A 20,706-nucleotide genomic window follows, 5' to 3' on the forward strand; every position below is an offset into this window, starting at 1 on the left:
GTAAAAAATAAATATTGCCTCATTTGATCCTCACAGCAACTCTGGAAGAAAGGTGCCATTATTATGCCCATTTGACAGTTAAGGAAACTGAGGCAGACAGAAATTGAGTCCTTATGGCAATACAGCAACTGTCTGAGATAGGATTTGAACTCAGGCTTTCCTGACTCCAGGTCTGTACTCCTAATACCTCTTTATTGGTTGCAAACTTCCCTTCTTTTGTTATGGAGAAGGCATCGAGCTGTGGCACCAGCTGGAGGAAAGAGGTGGCTCCCACCTTGGCAGAGTGGTTTTAGTTTTCCACTAAGTTTTCAGTTTCATCTTAAAATATTCATGAATTAGTTTCAAAATGGAATGAGGGTTTGTTCTTAGTCCCAGCTATTTAATTCATGATAAGCCAGGGCTCTTGAAAGCATTTTGAACAATGACTGATTTTTGGATCATTAGATTAGTGTTTCCATTTAATTCTGCATAATTAAGTGGAAAATTTTCTCTAGGCAATAGAGTATAGTGCTTCATCTCTTCCAAAACAAAGCTTTTCTACCAGTTTACTCTTTATTTTTCTTGATATACATATATACTTACATATACACATACATACATACATACATACACACAGATATGTATGAAACCTAACCCGAAGATGCTATGACAGATGTAATGGCAGTAGTACCCAGGACCTCCTCTCAACTTGTGCCGTGCCTCAGTGCTGTGGAAGTCCTGACCTCCTAGAGGTATACCGGTATAGCCCAAGTATAAGCCCAAGCGCTAAACTAGCAACCCCACTAATTACTTTTCAGGCTTACACTATAATTCTCATTATACATTGCTTTTAAATGTCTAATGTATCGTCTTAAAACACGTATTATGGCAGATGGAACAGATTATTATTCTCCCTTTATAGATAAGGTAGTGGAGGCTTAGAGAATGGGTTAGTTATAGTTACTCAAAATAATGAGATGCCAGAGCGAGGGTTCGCTCCTTTCTCTTTTAACTCAAAGCCCACGGGGCCAGGTAGTTTCACTACCCTGATTTGCCCTCAGAAGTTGTTTGTTGTTGCTCAGTTATTTCAGTCATGTCCAACTTTTCATGAATCAGTTGGTTTGCCATTTCCTTCTCTAGCTCATTTGACAGATGAGGAAATTGAGACACTCAGGGTTAGGTGACTTGCCCAGGCTCATCCAGCTAGTTTCTGTGGCTCATTTGAACTCCCGAGGATGTTTGCCAGCCTTAGGGTTTAGACTCTGCACTATGGCGCCACCTAGCTCCACTAAGAAGTTCAGTTACCAGGGGGTGCATTTTTTCAGCCACAGCCAATGTGTGGTCAATGGACAGTGCTAGATGGGGAGTCAAAGGAGCTACATTAAAATCCTAGTATCTGCCGCATCTTCCTTGTGTGAATGTGGGCAGCACTCGGTCTTTTTGGACCTTATATTTTCATCTGTAAAGTGAAGGAGTCATATGGGGTCCATCTCTCAACCTACACTCATGTCATCATGAAGACGCCTCCTGAGGCAGGAAAGAATTGCATTATTAGTGCCTTAGAGTCTCGTAATGCTGGGATGACTTAAGTGATATGTCCACCCTGCCCTCCCTTCCGCTTGGTACTCACTGGCTAGTCTTGTTAGTTCTTGGCTGCTGCTGCGGTTTCTACCATCCACGCAAGAGCATTGGTGCGAAAGCCCGGACTGCTTCAGGAGCCAGAGCCTGCTTTTGTCTATCTAGAATGGTGGCAGTGGGAGGCTTCTGGGGCTCATCTCCATCTTTAATCCTATTTCCTTGCATCTGTGTCATCACCCTTTTACCATTCTGGCTATGTTACAAGTTCCTTACAGGGGGATATTGTGTGATTTCTGCCCGCCTTCCCCCCTTTGCACCCTCTGTGTCTTATACACAAATGCATATATACACACATACATATATTCAAAGATTTCTGATTTTACCAGCTCTTTCTCAGTATGGAAGCTGTAGACTGGTGTTCTGGGGCTCATCCTAGTAGATAAAATCAGAGGTACATAGAGATTAAGTACAAAGAGATTTGCCCAGATTTATGTTGCTAGGATCTTTGGTTGAACCCAGAGCTTACTGATTCCAAATGTAGTTTCCTCTCCAATCCACTATAAATTCCACACTGCCTCTTCGCCTTACACATGCTTAAAGATTTTTGAGTTTTGTTAAGTGGCTTACCTTAGAGATAGTCTTTAGTAATTGGGAGTTCCCATTAACCAAAAAAAATCTAGAAAGCCATTTTATGTGCTATATTCCAACCAATATGGATGCTTTTAACTTTGTATTTCTTGATTCTTGACTTAAATTTTTTTCTGCCTCACTTTTGCTGTGGTCAGGAAAATGGAGATAATGACTTTAGTTCTCAAATGTTGTGATTTTGTGAATGATTTTGCAAGTTTTTCTTGAGGTATTCATTAAAAATGATTACCCATAAACTAGTATTTTTTTTTAAAATTAGAAACAATGGGAGAAATTTAAGTCATACTTTCTAGATTAAGGTTATAGAGAGCTATGTTTTTTCCCATTCAAATACTGACTTGTTTTGGTAGCCAGTTGAACTGTCATTGTTGATATTTTCATAAAGTATGTAGTGTGGCTAGAATAGCTTTCTACATTATTTACTAATTCAATAAAATTTAAGAATAGAATACTGACATTTTACAAAGAATTTCCATAGTTAACTGTTTACTTTTATCCTTTTTATGTGCTTGAGATGAGCACATTATATTAAAAGAATCCATACTGTCTAGTGTCAAAATCTTGAAGTAGACAAGCTGAGGACAAGAACAAAACTCCATGTGGTACATACTTCTTTTTAAGGATCAGTCTGGGCTTTTACATTTTTATAATGTCCTGCTGTTAAAAGACAGTCCTGTTCCTGTCTTATTGGAATACTGTGACTTTGACATTTCCAAGGCTATTCCAGAGAATACAAACAGATAATCTAAGCTGGAAAGGGCTTGAGTACATGCCTTGTGACAGCCTGTTTGTTTCAGGACCTGCCTCTAAGTGAACAATTGACTAAAGTGTGGAGTGACTTTAATCTGCATTGGTTCAGGAAGGTGGAGGGAGACCTTTACTGATGAAATTGCAGTTCCTTGGATTAAAATAAGTTGGCGTACCAGCTTGAAGCCAGCATACCAGAGGCATTTGCAACTCATCAGTACAGTATGTTATTTCTTACCAAAGATTACTAGATCTTGTTACAGAGAATTTAAAAGAAAAAAAAGTTTTCCCATATGTGGTCCCTTCTCAGCTGACTGTAGATATGTTGTCATTCAGTTGGGGAATTTATGTAGTTTTATGCAGAGTTACTTTGGGAAGGACATTTAGAAAATCATTTGAGTTTTTGGACTTAGGCGATCAAACTTAAATCATTACTAGTTTGGGATAGAAATGCAACAAGGTATTAACTTTGCTCTTGATGTACAGATGCATTTTACGAGTTTCATGGAGTTATTTGCAATTAGAATGGAGTAAGCAAGAACTGAAATAGAAAAGTCAGGATGAGGAGCTGTTTTGGGCTGTAGGGAAGAGAGGAAGAGTTCATTAAAAAAAAAAAACTATTTTCAAAATACATGCAAAGATAGTTTTCAGCATTCATTCTTGCAAAATCCTGTGTTCCAAGTTTTTCTCCCTCCCTTTCCCCTACTTCCCTCCCCTAGACAGCAAGCCATCCAATATATGTTAAACATATGCAATTGGAAAATTTACATTTTAGACATCATACTCACAAAGTATTGGCAGGAACCTTTGAACTTTTTATGGCATGTAATTCTGATACTTAGAAATGAACCATCCCAGTTGAGGCTTTCTGATCTCAATGTAAAGTAAACTTGTAACTGTAGGTTCTGTTTTTCTTCCCCATGTTAATTAGTTCATCAAGACAAAGTAAACTTGAAATCAAGACGATCTGCATTCAAATTCTAATTAGGACACTTACTAGCTGAGTGACAGGAACAAGTCACTTAAACTTTCTGATAACCTATTTGTGAAATGGGGATTTAAAATACTTACATTACCTATCTCATGGGATTGCTTTGAGGCAATGTAAATGTAAAGTTCATCGCAACTTTCAAAACTATAAAAGTATTAGTTATGAAGTCCTTACTGTATACACTGTCGTAAAATGATAACATATGACACAGACTTTGCCCTCAGTTGCTAATATCTATGGCATTCATCACCTCTCCACTGACACTGTCTGTCTCAATCTCGGGTCAGGCTCTTGTATACTCTTACTTAAAACCCAGGGCCTCCAATCTTTCTTATTCCAGTCTATCATGGACACAGGAGTCAAGTTGATGTTTCTAGAATGTACTAAACATGTTCAGAAGCTTGAATGGTCCCTCTGTGCCTGTAGGAGAAATACAAGCTTCTCTCCATTCAGTGTATCTCTTGATGTGCTGAACAAGCATGCATAGATATATTTATATTCTGGGGATCTTTCTGTTTCTCTTTTTAGGTTTTGGCACTGATTGCGTTCATCTGCATCGAGACTATCATGGAATGTTCCCCATGTGAAGGGCTTTATTTCTTTGAATTTGTGAGCTGCAGTGCATTTGTGATTACTGGAGTTTTGCTGCTTATGTTCAGTCTTAATCTTCACACAAGGATACCACAGATCAACTGGAATATTACAGTAAGTATAAGGATTAGTTGAAAAATGTTCTGCATTCATTCATTCATTCATTTATTTATAACATGTATTGCTTTATTAATCATTTTGGGAAAGAAAAATCAGAGTAAAAAGGAAAAACCATGGGAGCTATTTAAAAAAAAAAAAAACAGAAAAAAGAAGTGAACATAGCATGTATTGATTTCTATTCAGTCTCTTTAGTTCTTTTTCTGGATACAGATGGAACTTTCTGTTATCTTATTGAGATTGCTTTGGATCATTGAACCACTGAGAAGAACTAAACCTTTCATAGTTGATCATTGCACATTTTGTTATTGTGTACAATATATTATTCCTGGTTCTGCTTCTTTCACTCAGGATCAGTTCATGTAAATCTTTTTAGACCTTTCTAAAATAATATTCCATTGACTTTATATACCACAACTTGTTCAGCCATTCCCCAATTGAGAGCTTTGCAAAAAAAAAAAAAAAAAAAAAAGTTCTGTTTTTAAATAATATCTGAAGTTTTCATTAGTATTGATTTTGGGTGTATCTGTAATCTTGTTTTTGATTTATTTATTTAGCTTATTAGAGAGTATAGAATTTCAGAATTGGAGTCTTAAGAGACTATATAGTCCAATCTCTTTATTTGACATAGGAGACAGGTCCAAAGAGGGAAAGCCACATGCCCAAATCACTGACTCAGTCAGCAAGCATTTATTAAGCACCTATATGTCAGGTGTCATATTGAGAGCTGGGGATACAAAAGAGGTAGAATAGTGCTTGCTTTCACGGAACTCATCTTCTCATGGAGGAGTAAATAACCAGGTATATGCAAACCGTGAGCTGAGTGAGTTAGTTTCAGAGCATGGATTGGGGCTTCTTTTTTCTGCTCTCAACATTCTTGGTTCCTTGATTACGCGCTTCCAGTATCTGTAGCATAAATGAACAAAGGGGAGGGGGGAGGGGCCAGAAGAGATCACTGAGGTGTTGTTGCTGTTGCTGACACCACTTTTTGAGCTTGTTTTTTGCCAAAGACCTTAGGCAATTTTTAATCTAGTACAACCCAATGCACAAAATTTCCTCATTGTCTCACAGAAAACAAAGGAGTATAGAAACTGGGAGCTTCGTGCAGATAAACCAAGTGCCCACAGCTGCAGTGCCCTGCTGTGAAGTGACCTCATCTATAGACTTAGTCTCAGCAGCAGCTCAGAGTCCAGGGATCTCCTTACTTTTAATTCAGTCTGGCAACCACAGGATAGGGGAGAAGCTGGTGCTCCCTTTAGGTTATTAGCAACAGTTCTATTTCCCAGTCTCCCCAATATAGTAGCATCTTTATCCCCTGTCCTTGGATGAGTGGAACTGTTAGCTCTTATGCTACTCTTATTAACGAAGCCCCAAATTCCAAAGCATGCTGATGTCTCGATGAAAATTCAGGCCCAAAGATTTCCAGGCGTTTTCCATTATGGATTACTTCTTAGTTTTAATCTTTTCACCTTATATTAGTATAGTGGATTAATTTTTTTAATCTTAGTGTGACACTTTATTTCTAATAAATTTAAATCTCTATTAAATTTAATGTCTATCCTCCCTCTGTAGAGACAGTTGTTGCCTTTAAGGAGTTGATTGGAAAAGAAGCAAATTGCTGAGCTAATTAGAACAGTTGTCATTTTTTTTTGTGTGTGTGGTTGTCTTGGCTTTGGCTTGACAGAAAAATAAATGTGTGCCTGGCACTTCGCAACTTCAAGATACCTAAATTATTTTGGCTGTGACTTTGTGACAGTTCATAGATTATATGCTTTAAACATTTCTAAGATAAAGTATTGCAGTCCTATGGTTTTTTATAATGTGTTTATTTCAGTATTTTTTGGTAGTTTTTTCATCAGATATTTCTCTACAATAAAATTTTATTATTTATCATTGAATCATAAGATTTAGAGCTTGAAAGGATCTTATAAATTATATAGGATATCCCCTTGGAATCGTATTACAGAAATCTGTACTGGACCCAGTTATCATGATTTTGTGATTTTTCTCCAGTTTCATTCAGTAGCATGTAAATAGAAAGGAAGGTAGCAAATGGTGGGAATAAAATGTACCATGTTGTTCTCCCCCAGATCTCCCAATTACCAGTCAATTTTCTGAATTACATTAATTTAGCTCTCCTTAGTCTTTCAGTTATGAGGCCCTATTTTTCTAATTTTTATAACACCTTTGACACCTAGTGGCACTGCTCTGCCCAAGTCACTCAGTGCCTGCAACCTCCTTATTGTGGCTTGAACCAGTTTAAAATGTCATTCGGAAATAATGAACAAAAGAAATAAAAATATAGTAAAGCATGGATGATATATGACTTTTTAAAGCTAAGTCACTCCACAGCCCTTAGGGATCCTCATATATGTTTGAGTGGCTCTCATTCCATTCAGGCTTGATGCTCCTCTCAGAACAACTCTCTAAGATCTAAGTTGGCTGGTATTAGTAGGAGGTGATTCTTCCCCTGGGAATTCCCCAAATCCATGAGCTTAAAAGTCTAGGCCCTATCCTGATCTGTCTTGTATAACACACTTTTGTCCTTCCCTTTCTTTTTAATTCACTACTCCATGAGATTAATTTGCTTTTGTCTGCTATTCACTGCCTTCCTTTCCACTCTGAGATAATTACTGGAAAAACAAATAAACCACAACCTACATTTCTGTAGTGCTGTATGATGTACAATGTGCTTTTCTCAAAAAGTCCTGTGAGGAAAGTCAGCAAGAACGATTATCCCCAAGCTAGAGAAAGCAAAGTGAAGTCCAGGGAAGTGATTATTAGTAAATAATAGAATTGAGACTCAAACCCAGGGCTTTTAACAAAGCCCTCTCTCACCCAAGCACTGAGATGGCCCAGAAAGTAAAGAGTACTGGACTTGGAATGCAAGTTCAAATCCTGTCTCAGACAATTACTCAGACATGATACTTTTATGTAAACTCTCTCAGCCTGTTTCCTCATCCATAAATTGAGGATAATAACATTATTTAATAGTAATGTTTTGAATTTATATTATAATAACAATTATCATATAATAATAATTAATATTATAATTTAATAATAAATTGGGGATAATAACATTATCTCAGAAGATTGTAGTGAGGATTAAACGAGATTTGTACAGCACTTGACTATCCTTTGAAATGCTATTTAAGTGCTAGCTCTTATTTGTTGTATGCTCTGTTCTCAACTTTCCCCTATTCCTGAGTGGTCTCCTTTGAATTGCAATCCAAATAACAGTATACTTAATTGTACTCCATTTCAAGGTACATTCCCCCTAATAATGTTGCTTAATTTAATAAAAATAAGTGTAATTTGTTTTGTAGAAGACTAGGAGAGAGTGGATCTCCAGAAGTTCCTCAAAGCACATTGGTTTACTGTAGTGATATTTATTCTACTCATGCTTTATCTCTCTTCAAACACTGCATAGAGTTGTATGTCTGGACTACACCTTGGATGGTGTCATTTAGTAGAGGTATTCTAAATATCTCTGATTTATATTACTTTTACATAATAGATCAAACTTTTTTGAGTTCATCTTAAGAAGATAGAATAGACTCTGTGGAGGACCATTCTGAAGATCCTAAGTCTGATAACCTGGACCCAGTTAGATCCAGACAGACAGACTTCTTCATATTCCTGACCATGGTGAGGGCAATCCAGGAGCTGTGGACTGAAAATCCAGGTCAGCCTGGTTTTCATTATTTGAAAGCAGAACAAGTCAGGAGAGATGGTGTAGTATTTGGCTTTGGCATCTATGCCAAATGATAGATTGTGAGTTCTAGGTTAGAAAAGTTCTTTACTTTCTGCTTTTAAGTTTTTTCCCTTTATGGTTAAAGATTAGATGGGAACATCTCACATCTTAGATTAAATTGGAGCCTATTAGAAGATAGGAACTTGGTATTCTTCATCATAGTAGGGAAAAAATAGAGGAAGAATTTTTTGCTTCCATAAGGAAGAAAAATAGTGGAGGACACATTGTTTTCTTTTCCTTCCCCTACTTCAGGATTGACCGTATTAAGGGAGTTAGTAGCCCCTAAATGACTCTGCATTTTGCCTGAATTATTGTTAATTAAAGATTTATTTAGGTCGATAAATATTCTAAAAGATGGAGAGGCCAGACTATCAGTCATTATCATAACTCAATGAGAATTACCTCAGTTTGTATGTCTATCAACTGGGCAGACTGAGAAAATAGCAGTTTTGGTGGAGTGGGATAAATAGGAAAGGAGGTTTTGGGTGAGATGCTACAAAGGAGAGCTTTAGATGGCCAAATAACATTCCAGTCCTGGGCCAAGATGAAAGGACAACAACAGGGAGAAAAATTATAAAAAGTGAGGTGGGAGAATGTTAAAGACAAACAGCCTATTTTGAAATTTTGTCTGAAATGAGTATCTAGTTCATAGAAAAGAGCAGATACAACTATTGCAATTCACTGTTGTCCCTCTATCCACTCCTCAAGGTTTAAGTATAATTAATACTTACCAACCTTTTGCCTTCTCAGTCCTCTGCCAGGAGTGGTAAAATGAAGAGATAAGGAAAAAAGGGGAGAGCCAAATTCCCAATTTCTAGAGTTTACCCCCATATTTCATCTTAGGAGAGCAGCTTTCTGCTCTCTAGTTTTACTGACTACTTATTTGTTGAATATTTCAAATTTATGTAGCAAGCATATATTGGTGGAAGGAGTCTCCTCCATGCCAATGAAATCCCTTCTTTTTAGTTTTTAAATATTAGCTTTTTATTTTCAAAATACATGCAAAGATAGTTTTCAACATTCCAAATTTGTGTTCCATGTTTTTTTCCCTCCCTCCTCCCTATATCCTTTCCTAGATAGCGGGTGATCCAATATAAGTTCAACCTGTTCAATTCTTCTATACATATTTCCACATTTATCATGCTGCACAAGAAAAGTCAGATCAAAAAGGAAAATAATGAGAAAGAAAAAATGAGCAAATAACAACAAAATAAATGAAAATACTAGGTTGTAATCTACTTTTAGTCCCCACAGTCTTCTCTCTAGATGCAGATGGCTTTCTCCATGACAAATTTATTGAAATTGGCCTGAATCACCTCATTGTTGAAAAGAGTAGCCCATCACAATTGATCATCTCATAAACTTGTTGCTGTGTACAGTGTTCTCCTGGTTCTAGTCACTTCACTTAGTACCAGGTCATTTAAGTCTCTCCAGGCCTCTCTGAAATCATCCTGCTGATCATTTCTTATAGAACAATAATATTCCATAACATTCATATACCATCACTTATTTAGCTGTTCTCCATATGATGGGCATCCACTCAGTTTCCAGTTTCTAGTTACTACGAAAAAAGCTGCTACAAACATTTTTGCACATATAGGTCCTTTTCTCTTTTTTAATGATCTCTTTGGGATACAGATCCAGTAGAGACACTGCTAAATCAAATGCACAATTTGATAGCCCTTTGGGCATGGCTCCAAACTGCTCCCCAGAATGACTGGGTCACTTCACAACTCATCATGTAAAGGTGTCCCAGTTTTCCCACATCCCCTCCCACATTTATCATTATCTTTTCCTGTCATTTTAACCAATCTGAGAGATGGGTAGTAGTACTTCAGAGTTATCTTAATTTAAATTTTTTGGGGCAGCTAGGTGGCGTCCTGAAGTCAGGAGGACTGAGTTCAAATCTGGTCTCGGACCTTTAATATATCCTAGCTGTGTGACCCTGGGCAACTCACTTAACCCCAATTGCCTCAGCAAAAAAATAAATAAATAAACAAACAAATAAAGAAATTTCTCTAATCCAAAACTGGAAATCCCTCATTCTTGAATTAAATTGCATTTGCAAGCATTAGCAAATACTGGAATTGTTAAGGCATCCTAACATATGTGATTAAATATATGGCATCTGGCTTGGCTTGCCCTTGTGGTGGTAAAAATTGCTATGATTGGAAGTTTAGCAGTCTCCTAGTTCTCAAAGCAGGATGGGGGCAGAGGAGGGAGGGGAGGAGGGAGAGACGGAGGGAGATAGGGGTAGAATGGCCAGTTGTTAACCTAAACAAAAATACCTGGTAAGATAGCAAGAAGATGTTTCGGCTTTTTGACAGTGTAAAACTTTATTGAAGACCATCAACTAAATGATCTACCACAAATAATTAATGACTAAGAAACCAATTTTTATATTGGTGATTCTATGTGCTCTGAGCAATAAAAGAATTAAATGGAATGGAATGATTCGTACTAAGTGCTTAATGTGACAATCCATCTCTGTTATCTTGGCCCTTAAGAAGTATGACTTTCCAGTGTAGTACATAAAACCTACAAAGAGACACAATCCTCTCCCCCTCTTTTTTTACATTAAGAAATGTTGTATGGCAGAATGAGCCTTTAAAAAATTGTACATCTTTTTTTTTTTTTTTTTGTAAGTCTCTTGAAACAAATTTTGAGTTCTAAATATTCTCTCTCTAGCTCTTCTTCAACTCATTGAGAAGGCAAGCAATATGATAATGTTATATGCATTTAAAGTTAAAACATATTTCTGTACTATTGTCAGAATTAGTCTTAAGTATAAAATATGATATATGTTGATGAATGTTAGATGAATGAATGTGTGTCAATAAATCTTGTGGGTCAAGATTATTATAATAATTGATGTTTTCCTAAATCAACTTGGTTTATTGTCATCTTTCAGGTTTCTTAGAGGAAACATTAAAACTCAGAATTTATTTATTCATAAATAATGAATTTATTTGTGGCTTTTCTTCTTAATCTCTAACTTTTTACTTTTTGGAAAATGGATGATGAACTTGTCAGGGAATCTCCAGTTAGGTAACTTATACTGGTTGGCCTTTTTTGTGGTGCATTAAGGAGAGGGACACTTGAGTTTGCATTGGAAAAAAACATTTTTCTTTTGGTAAAGTGAACTTCCTTAGATTCTTTTTTGATATTTCACTTTCCTTTTAATGAGTCCTCACATTTTTGATTCCAGAATATAATCAATACTGAGAAGGGTATGATGATTTGATGCTGAAACTCAGTCCTCACTGTTGTCATCTTAAAACCTTAGAAACAGAAAGGTGGTAGTTTGGGGTAATGGAAAGACACTTAGACCTATGGCTCAAAGACTTGAGTTCATGCCTTGGCTTTTCTATGTAATAGCTATATGACTTTGAACAAGTTAATTCACTTTTTTTGTCCTCTTTCTTCATTTGGAAAATGATAGGGAGGTCTTTATATTTCTACAATCTGTGATTTATAATCTTTGATTTGTCTTTTGATTCACCCCTCCTTTTTCCAGCTAATTATGAAATTTCCTAAATTCATCCTTCCTTTATTTTTCTGCTACTCCCATTGTAGTCTGTGACTTCAGTAATACCTTACCTGGATTATTATAAATTTTCTCAAACAGGTGTTCATTCCATCCTGTTTTCTATTGCCAGACTAACTTGCCTCACTTTAACGCTGTTTGGATCAAGTTGCATCAATTGGTACAGTGCATTTTAAAAAATCTATAATGTAAGGAAAATTGAGATAGTAAGATGATTGTGGGTTTTTTTTTTTGGAGGGGGTACATTGAACCATCTATTGTTAAGCACTTTATGTAGCATGTTATCTTCTTCTTGATTATGGGATTGTGTCCCAACAGCACCTTCAGTGGCACCAACAGTTGAAGCCCTTCAATTCAATGTCAAACATTTTTTTAAATTGTAAACTATTTTAATATAATTTTTATCATGGGAAAGATGCTTCAAATCACCAATAGTAAGAAAAATCAAAGTCAAAACAATAAGCTTTCATCTTACTTTTTCTGTCAGAAGTTTGGCAAAGATGGCAAAAGACATAAATAGTGTTGGGGGGGAACTATAGAAAGATAAGCACGCACTAATATATAGTGAGTGAGCTATTAATTAGTATAAACATTTTAGAAAGCACTTTGGAACTGTGCAAATAAAATGACCAGAATATCTATACCCTTTGACCCATTCATTCCCCTGTTAGGCATATGTTCCAAAGAACTAACAGTTAAAAAGTATTTGTATACATCAAAATATTTATAGCAGTATTTTTTTGTGATAGTCAAGAACTGGAAACAAAGTAAATGCCCATCAATTGGAGAATGAATACATAGTGTACAAATATACTAAAATATTGTTGCACTGTGCAAAACAGTGGACATAAATACAGAGGAACATGGAAAAGTTTACGTGAACTGTTATTGTCAAATAAACAGTCAAGAAATCAATATACACAATGACTACAACAATATAAATAGAAAAAAAATCCCACAAAATAAGTCAACAAGCATTTATTAAATTCTTACTATATGCCAGATTCTGTACCAAACAATGAATGTCAAACATTTATTAACAAAGCATATTATTTATCACCTCTTTGCACTTCTTTGTGGAAGTGGGGAAATAAGGGTACAGACTACTTCTATAACAACAGACTTTTTTTTTTTTTAAATATATCAGTTTTGCTGAATTTTTTCTGTAGCATGAAAAATGACTATCTGGAAGAAAGGATGCATTAGGAAATGTAAATGATGTAAAAAAATGACATTAAAAACTGTAAAATGTACTTGGTTCAGGCCCCCTCCTCAAGGAGCTTGCAGTCTTAATTGGGTGGTGCATGGGATTGGACTGTGAGATGTGGATCAGGGTGATATAAGAAAGAATGTTTGAGAGAAAATCAGAACCAAGCATGACAACACGAAAAGTTTGAAGAGTGGGAGATGACTTTTACTTGGCAGGGAGAGATAGGTGTCATCTGAATTGAGACTTGGAGGAATGGAAAAGTTTCAGAGGATGAAGATAAGTGAAATTCCAGTCTTGGAAGAAAGAGTCAAGAAAGACAAAGACATAGCCAATGGTGGAGGAAATAAATAAGCATAACATGGTGGGGCTGAAATGTAGGGAATGTGAAAAGGAAAAGTGCTAAATAAGGTGAGAATCAGGTTATGAAGGGCCATGAATGTCAGAGTTAGGAACTCATCTTGTATTCACAAAGTCCTGGAGTGTCACTGAAGGTTTTTCCCATAAGGTGGCCCTGTTTTGTCTTTTCCCAAATTAAACCTTTTATTCCAGTTGCGTAAGTCTCCTTGATATCTGCTGTTTATGTCATACTCTGTATATAGAGACAAAAGTGAAAATGACTTCCTGCCTTCATGGAACTTAAATTCTTTGGGGAGATGAGGTGGAGAACTATACTTAGATTTCCAGCAGCCACTAGCAGGTTGCTTCTGTAACAGAGAATAGCATGGACCCAGGTTAGTCAGTATAAGTTACACACACACACACACACACACACAAAATCAATACAAAGTAATTTTTGTCGGTTCTTGCAGGGGAGAGGCTCATTATGGACCTTGTGTTGGAATTATCACTTAAGTTGAGCTTTAAAGGAAGTTTGGGGTTCTAAGAGGTAGAGATGAAGATAGCTGCTACAAAAGTATGGAGATGGGCAATGGTACATCATGTGTGAGGAATAGTACGAAGGATGGTTTAGCTGAAATGTAGGATATGAAGGAGAATAATATGTACTAAATCTGAGGAGGTTGTTTCAAGACAGCTTCTGAAGGTCATTGAGTGCCAAATAAGAGTCTGGAGCCACTGCAGCTTCTTGAGGAAGTGACAGATCGATTCAACCTATGCTTTGGGAATCCATTTGGCAATTGTGGGATGGTAGGCTGGAGCTAAGGAGACAAGTATGGAGGAGACGACAAATAATTGGGGCCTAAATTAGGACCTCATATTCTCTGTATGAGTGGAGAGAAAGTGATGGATGCGAGACATATTATGGAGGTAGACTTGGTAAGAGTGGGACAATTAGCTATCTACCGGTAGAAGTGGGTTTACCTCACCCACCTCCTGACTTCTCTTTTAAAGAAAACATTCATTTATTATGAAAACATTTTTTTCAATTTCCTAATTTGAAGCCTTAGGACTAATCTGAAAGAGATACCTTTAGTTATCAATTCAGAAACAATGTCTTGTACTTAGTCCCCTCCCCCCACATCAAAAGTCTCATTACTTTCTTTGATAAAATTGGACTAACTATTGAGGGATAGAAGTAAGGCAGTGACCCATGACTGGGCTAGCCAACGTAAATCAGGACCTCCTTCTCAGGCCTCAATCAGATTATGGTCATAATTTGCCCAAGAGAAGGAACTCTTTGATTACCTCAGTTAATGGAATCATCTCTTGAGTTCATCTCTGACCAGCTAGAAAAGAGACTCCACATAGGAGGAGTGGTCAGTGACTTTAGGTATATAAATCTTCAAGCTGTGCTGATGGTTTAATGATTGGTTTGAATCTTGACTGAAATGTTTTCTGGGATGCTGTAACTCCAAAGTGGCTTGTGTTAGAGAGATTTCCAGAGGCATAGGGAGATTCTGCCAGTTGGGATTTTTTTAGTTTTCTGAGTAAAGAAATGCTTAAATTAGAAAAATCTAATTTAATTAAAAAATTGTTTGTGGTAGGTAGGTTTTGTACCTTAAAAACAGAGGACTCTTTCACAAACATTGTGAAAGAATGAATTGTGAAGAATGACAGTGGAAGTTGGGGATTTTTTAGAAGGGTTGAATTGGGAAGGGACCCCAAAAGTCACAGACTAATAGTGTAAAGTGTCTCAAAAGAATTTGTACACTTGAACCCATTTCCTTATCAAGGGGCAAAGTTTATTGCAATTGTAACACCATCACAAAGTAGGCTGAATTCCAAAAGAAATTAGTAAAGTCCCAAGAGAGAGGAAACCCCTTTATCTACCTTTCTATCATTGACATGCTAATTCTATGACCCATAGGAGAGGTCTCTGGAATCTGGTTATCATTGACCAACAGATTATCTATGTGACAGTCAGCAATGAACTGAAGAGTGGTCTATTCACTATTAGAAGGTTGGGTGTGGGAGTTTCTTGAGGCATATTCCAAAACCAGAAGATTTACGATTTACTGATTTGTTAGAATGGAAGCCCCCCTAAAATCAGGGATCCACAAAATCATTGCTATATTACATCAGAAGTATGGTGATTCTTTTAAAAATACGGAATTTAGGAAGGGGAAAATGATGAGTTTTGTTTTAGATATGTTGACTTTGAGATTCCTATGGGACATTTAAATAGAAATGTCCGTATGTAGGCCCTCCAACAGTGAATGCTGAGGACTTAGCATAAGGGTAAACTTTGTTTTTTGCCCTTTTTTTCTACCCTTGTATCTTCAGTTCTTAAAATGGTGTATTGCATGTGATCAGTAATTGATAACTGGAGATGGTGTAGTGGAAAGATAAGGACTTGGATATAGAAATCAGAATCCACATTTTACCTTTATTGATAGTTTTATGGCCACGGGCAGTAACTTTATCTTTGAGTTTCTTCACTTACAAAATACATTTACAAATTACCTTACAGAGTGATTGTTAGGGCTAAGTGAGATAAAGTCTTGAGTGCACTGAAAACCTTAAAAAATTATATTAACATCAGCTATGTGTGACCTTGGACAAGCACTTTTTAAAAAATAACTTTTTATTGACAGTACATATAAATGGGTACTTTTTTACAACATTATCCTTTGCACTCACTTCTGTTTCGGCTTTTCCCTTCCTTCCCTCCACCCCCTCCACTAGATGGCAGGCAGTCTTATACATGTTAAATATGTTATAGTATATCCTAGATACAATTATGAAGCACTTTTTTAAAAAAGCACTTTTAGTTTTACTTTATTCTCATTTGTAAAGTGAAAATAATGCACTTTGGACCTCATTGGGTTATTGTAAAGTCGAGGACTTCAGAAATTGAGCTGCAATTATTATTTCTCATAATAATAATAGGTAATAGTAATAGTTTTCCAAATTAAGTCTATCTGTAGTGCTTTCGGGAACACATCCTGTGTTTTATTTTCTCTCATGTCATACTCTACCCCAACCCCTCAGTGTCCCAATATGAGGTTCTTCCTCTGTGCTCTCTGAATTCCTGGCCCATAGGTAAGCAACATATTTTTATCTTAAATCTTTTCCTTTTCTATTCCTGTCATCTTCTTATTCCCATTGAAATGTGGTGACAAAGCCTTTCTTTCCAGCACTGGCTACAACTTTTACTTGTTTTCCCTGATTTGCTGGTTGATGTGGAGAAATCAAAATACTCTTTGCTCTCCGTTTCCATGACCAGGTTCTCCCTCTACCTCTATCACTGAATACCCTCTTTTCCTTTGAGGTTCGTGCAATTCATGTCCATTCTTCAATCAAAATCATGGTAGCTATTATGAACAGACTTCCAGGATATCCTTTTTATCCCCAGTGAATTTAGTGCCTGGCCCACAGTTTTGCTCTCCTCATCTCTTGCTCTCACACTAGAGAATTTCAAGAAATGTAATTAATATTCCCTTAACTCTCAGTTTAATCATTTTTTATATCCTGTTCCATCCCACATCATCCAAATAAAGATAACCTCAATCATGCTATCAATAACAAACAAATCACTTCCATATTCATGAGGTCTGAAATTCTTTTATCTGATTACAGTCTATTACTGTTTTACCTTTGCCTCTCCCTTATAACTCCCAACTTCTTTTCTTCATCTACAGTGATCTCTGATCACTTGATTGCTCAGTTCTTTCCTGGGGCATTATCCCATACTAGCTACATTCTTTTATCTTCCTTATTTGACCCCCTTGGTGTGAAAGGGCTAAAGCTACACCCTTTGTCCTCTGGTCTGAAATCCTTTTTCTCTAATACTTCTCTCCTGATAATGCCCCCACTCTGGTAAGATCTCTCATTGCTTCATACCTCTGGTTGATGAGGTATGGATTGTGGCAGGAAAATGGATTGGTCTCCTAGTTCTCCAGAACACCAAGTTAGGGTGGGTTCGCAGCGAGAAACGCTACACAAAAGGCTGTGATAAGAAAAGGCTTTTATTAAAGAGAAAGATACCAAGATGTTCTCTTGGTGGATAATATCAAAGAATTACCAAAAGACATTTTCTCAGGCCTTACTCTTATACAGAAACAAAACAATTTGGGTTTTATATCCCGAAAGGAACATACTTGAGATAGGGTGTGAGAAAGGAGTCTTTCCCGGGGAATGTAGGTTTTGCATCCAAAAGGTGCATAATGTGTGGGAACAGAGTCGTTCCAAGGGAATGCAGATGCTCTTCTGGGTGAGGCTGCATTGTTCTCATCATGGTCATGCAGTTTGCTGGTCTCCTTATCACAAGCCTCTTTCTATTCCCTATCATCCTTTACTCAGTTTCAAAGGAATCTTTTTTTTTTTTTTTTAAATTAAAGCTTTTTATTTACAAAACATATGCATGGGTAATTTTTCCAACAATGATCCTTGCAAAATCTTTTGTTCTCAATTTTCTCCCCACCCCATACCCTAGCTGCCAGGTAGTCCAATACATGTTAAATATCTTAAAATACATGTTAAATCTAATATAAACATACATATTTATACAATTATCTTGCTGCAAAAGAAAAATCAGATCAAGAAAGAAGAAAAAGAAAAACTGAGAAAGAAAACAAAATATAAGCACATAAAACAGAGAGAATGAGAATGCTATGTTGTGTTTCACACTCAGTTCCCACAGTCCTCTCTCTGGATGTAGATGTTGATGAGGTATGGATCGTAGCAGAGGAAATGGGTTGGTCTCCTAGTTCTCCATAACACCAAGTTAGGGCGGGTTCTACACAAAAGGCTGTGATAAGAAAAGGCTTTATTAAAGAGAGAGATACCAAGATGTTCTCTTGGTGGACAATGTCAAAGAATTGCTGAAAAACATTTTCTCAGGGCTTACTCTTATACAGAAACAAAACAATTCGGGTTTTACATCCGAAAGGAACATACTTGAGATTGGGTGTGGGAAAGGAGTCTTTCCCAGGGAATGTAGGTTTTGCATCCAAAAGGTGCATAGTGTGGGAACAGAGTCTTTCCCAGGGAAGGTAGGTTTTGCATCCAAAAGGTGCATAATGTTGGGAACAGAGTCTTTCCCAGGGAATGCAAATGCTCTTCTGGGTGAGGCTGCATTATCCTCATCAGATGTCACTTTTCATCACTGAACAAGTGGAACTGGCTTGAATCATCTCATTGTTGAAGAGAGCCATGTCCATCAGAGTGGATCATCATATAATCTTGTTGCCGTATACAGTGATCTCCTGGTTCTGTGCATTTCACTCAGCATCAGTTCATGTGGGTCTCTCCCAACCCTCTTTGAAATCATCCTGCTGGTTGTTTCGTATAGAACAATATTTCATAGCATTCATATAAATTGCTCCAATTGATGCGCATCCACTCAGTTTCTAGTTTCTAGTCACTACAAAAAGGGCTGCCACAAACATTTTTGCACATTTGGGTCTCTTGCCCTCCTTTAAGATCTCTTTGGGATATAATCCCAGTAGAAACACTGCTGGATCAAAGGGTATGCACAGTTTGATAACTTTTTGAGCATAGTTCCAAATTATTCTCCAGAATGGCTGGATCCATTTATTAATCCACCAACAATGTATCAATGTCCCAGTTTTCCCATATCCTTTCCAACATTGGTCATTATTGTTTCCTTCATTTTAGCTAATCTGACAGGTGTGTAGTGGTATCTCAAAGTTGTCTTAATTTGCATTTCTCTGATCAATAGTGATTTGGAGCACCTTTTCATGTGACTAAAAATAGTTTCAATTTCTTCATCTGAAAATTGATTGTTCATATTCTTTGACCATTTATTGTAAAGTCCAAATTAGCTCCTTGGAGGCCTCAGGATAAGCAAAAGTCTTTGATCTTTAGGGGAAGAAGTGAAGGAGACGGACAAAACTGCCTGTCTGGAGTTTTGACAAAGATCTTTCCTCAATTTTAGAGTCTAGATAGCTCCACCTTTCTCCTCCTCCTTGCCACCAAGTAATTCTGGCAGTCTCTCACCCCACCCTCTAATCCTTGCCTGTGATTATCTGTATACACCAAACATTGAGCCAGCACCAATGGTGCTTTTCAAATATATGCTAATACAGTCATTGTCTTATTTTGAATAGGTAACTAGCCTATTCATGGCACCTATTCAAAGTTTCAGCCCTTTACAATTTATCAATTGGAGAATAGCTTGAAGAATTGTTATTGTATAAGCATTATTAATTATATGCCAGGCACTGTCCTAGGCACTACTAGGAATACAAAAAACAGTAAAAGCCAGTCCTGGCTTTCAAGGAGTTCATAATCTAATGGAGGAGATAATATGCAAACATGCTATTTATAGGATAAATAGGAAATAATCAGTCAAGGGAAGGCTGGATTGAGAAAAGTTTGTTGTAGAAAGTAGGATTCAGTGGACACTTGAAAGAAGTGCTACCAGGAGGCAAAAATGAGGAGAGCAAGCACTGGAGGGAGGGAAACATAAATTTGTCAATTCTCTATATATTTTAGAAATGAGGCCTTTATCAGATCTTTTGGATGTATAAATGTTTTCCCAGTTTATTGCTTCCCTTCTAATCTTGTCTGCGTTAGTTTTGTTTGTATAAAAACTTTTTAACCTAATCAAAATTATCCATTTTGTGATCAATAATGATCTCTAGTTCTTCTTTGGTCACAAATTCCAAAGGAATCTTTTTAAAGGACTGGCCATGTCTGTCTGTCTGTCTGTCTGTCTCTCTATGTGTGTCTATGTGTATGTGTGTCTGCTTCTCCTTCTCTTCCCTATCTCTTTCCTTCTCCCTTTCCCTTTCCTTTTCTTTCTCTTTCCTCCTTCTCCCTCTCTCTCATTGTCTGCCTCAACTCAATAGATTCCAGTAGCTTCTTATCACCTCCAGAAGCAAATACAAAATCATTTGTTTGGTGTTTGAAACCTCTAATTCATAATTTATTATCTTTTCATCTTTCCACTCTTTTTACACCTTAACCACCCTACCATTCCCATGGTACTCTGTCTTCTGTATTAGGATGAAGGGAACATTTTCACTGGCTGTTTCTCTCCCTCCAGTGCGCTCTCTCTTCATTTTTGCCTCCTGGTAGCACTTCTTTCAAGTGTCCACTGAATCCTACTTTCTACAACAAACTTTTCTCAATCCAGCCTTCCCTTGACTGATTATTTCCTATTTATCCTATAAATAGCA

At 36.9% G+C, this 20,706-nt stretch overlaps 1 protein-coding gene across 1 annotated transcript in view; it reads left to right on the top strand.

The window, feature by feature from the left end:
* The window catches only part of CMTM4 (CKLF like MARVEL transmembrane domain containing 4), an 86,297-nt gene that overhangs the window by 47,188 nt on the left and 18,403 nt on the right, over positions 1–20,706 (top strand). The window contains exon 2 of the mRNA XM_051975077.1: positions 4,472–4,648. Within this exon, the coding sequence (XP_051831037.1) occupies positions 4,472–4,648 (177 nt within the window). The remainder of the gene's footprint in view (positions 1–4,471; positions 4,649–20,706) is intronic.

Source organism: Antechinus flavipes, chromosome 2 (assembly GCF_016432865.1).
Source record: "Antechinus flavipes isolate AdamAnt ecotype Samford, QLD, Australia chromosome 2, AdamAnt_v2, whole genome shotgun sequence".
In the NCBI taxonomy this organism is placed as follows: Eukaryota; Metazoa; Chordata; class Mammalia; order Dasyuromorphia; family Dasyuridae; genus Antechinus; species Antechinus flavipes.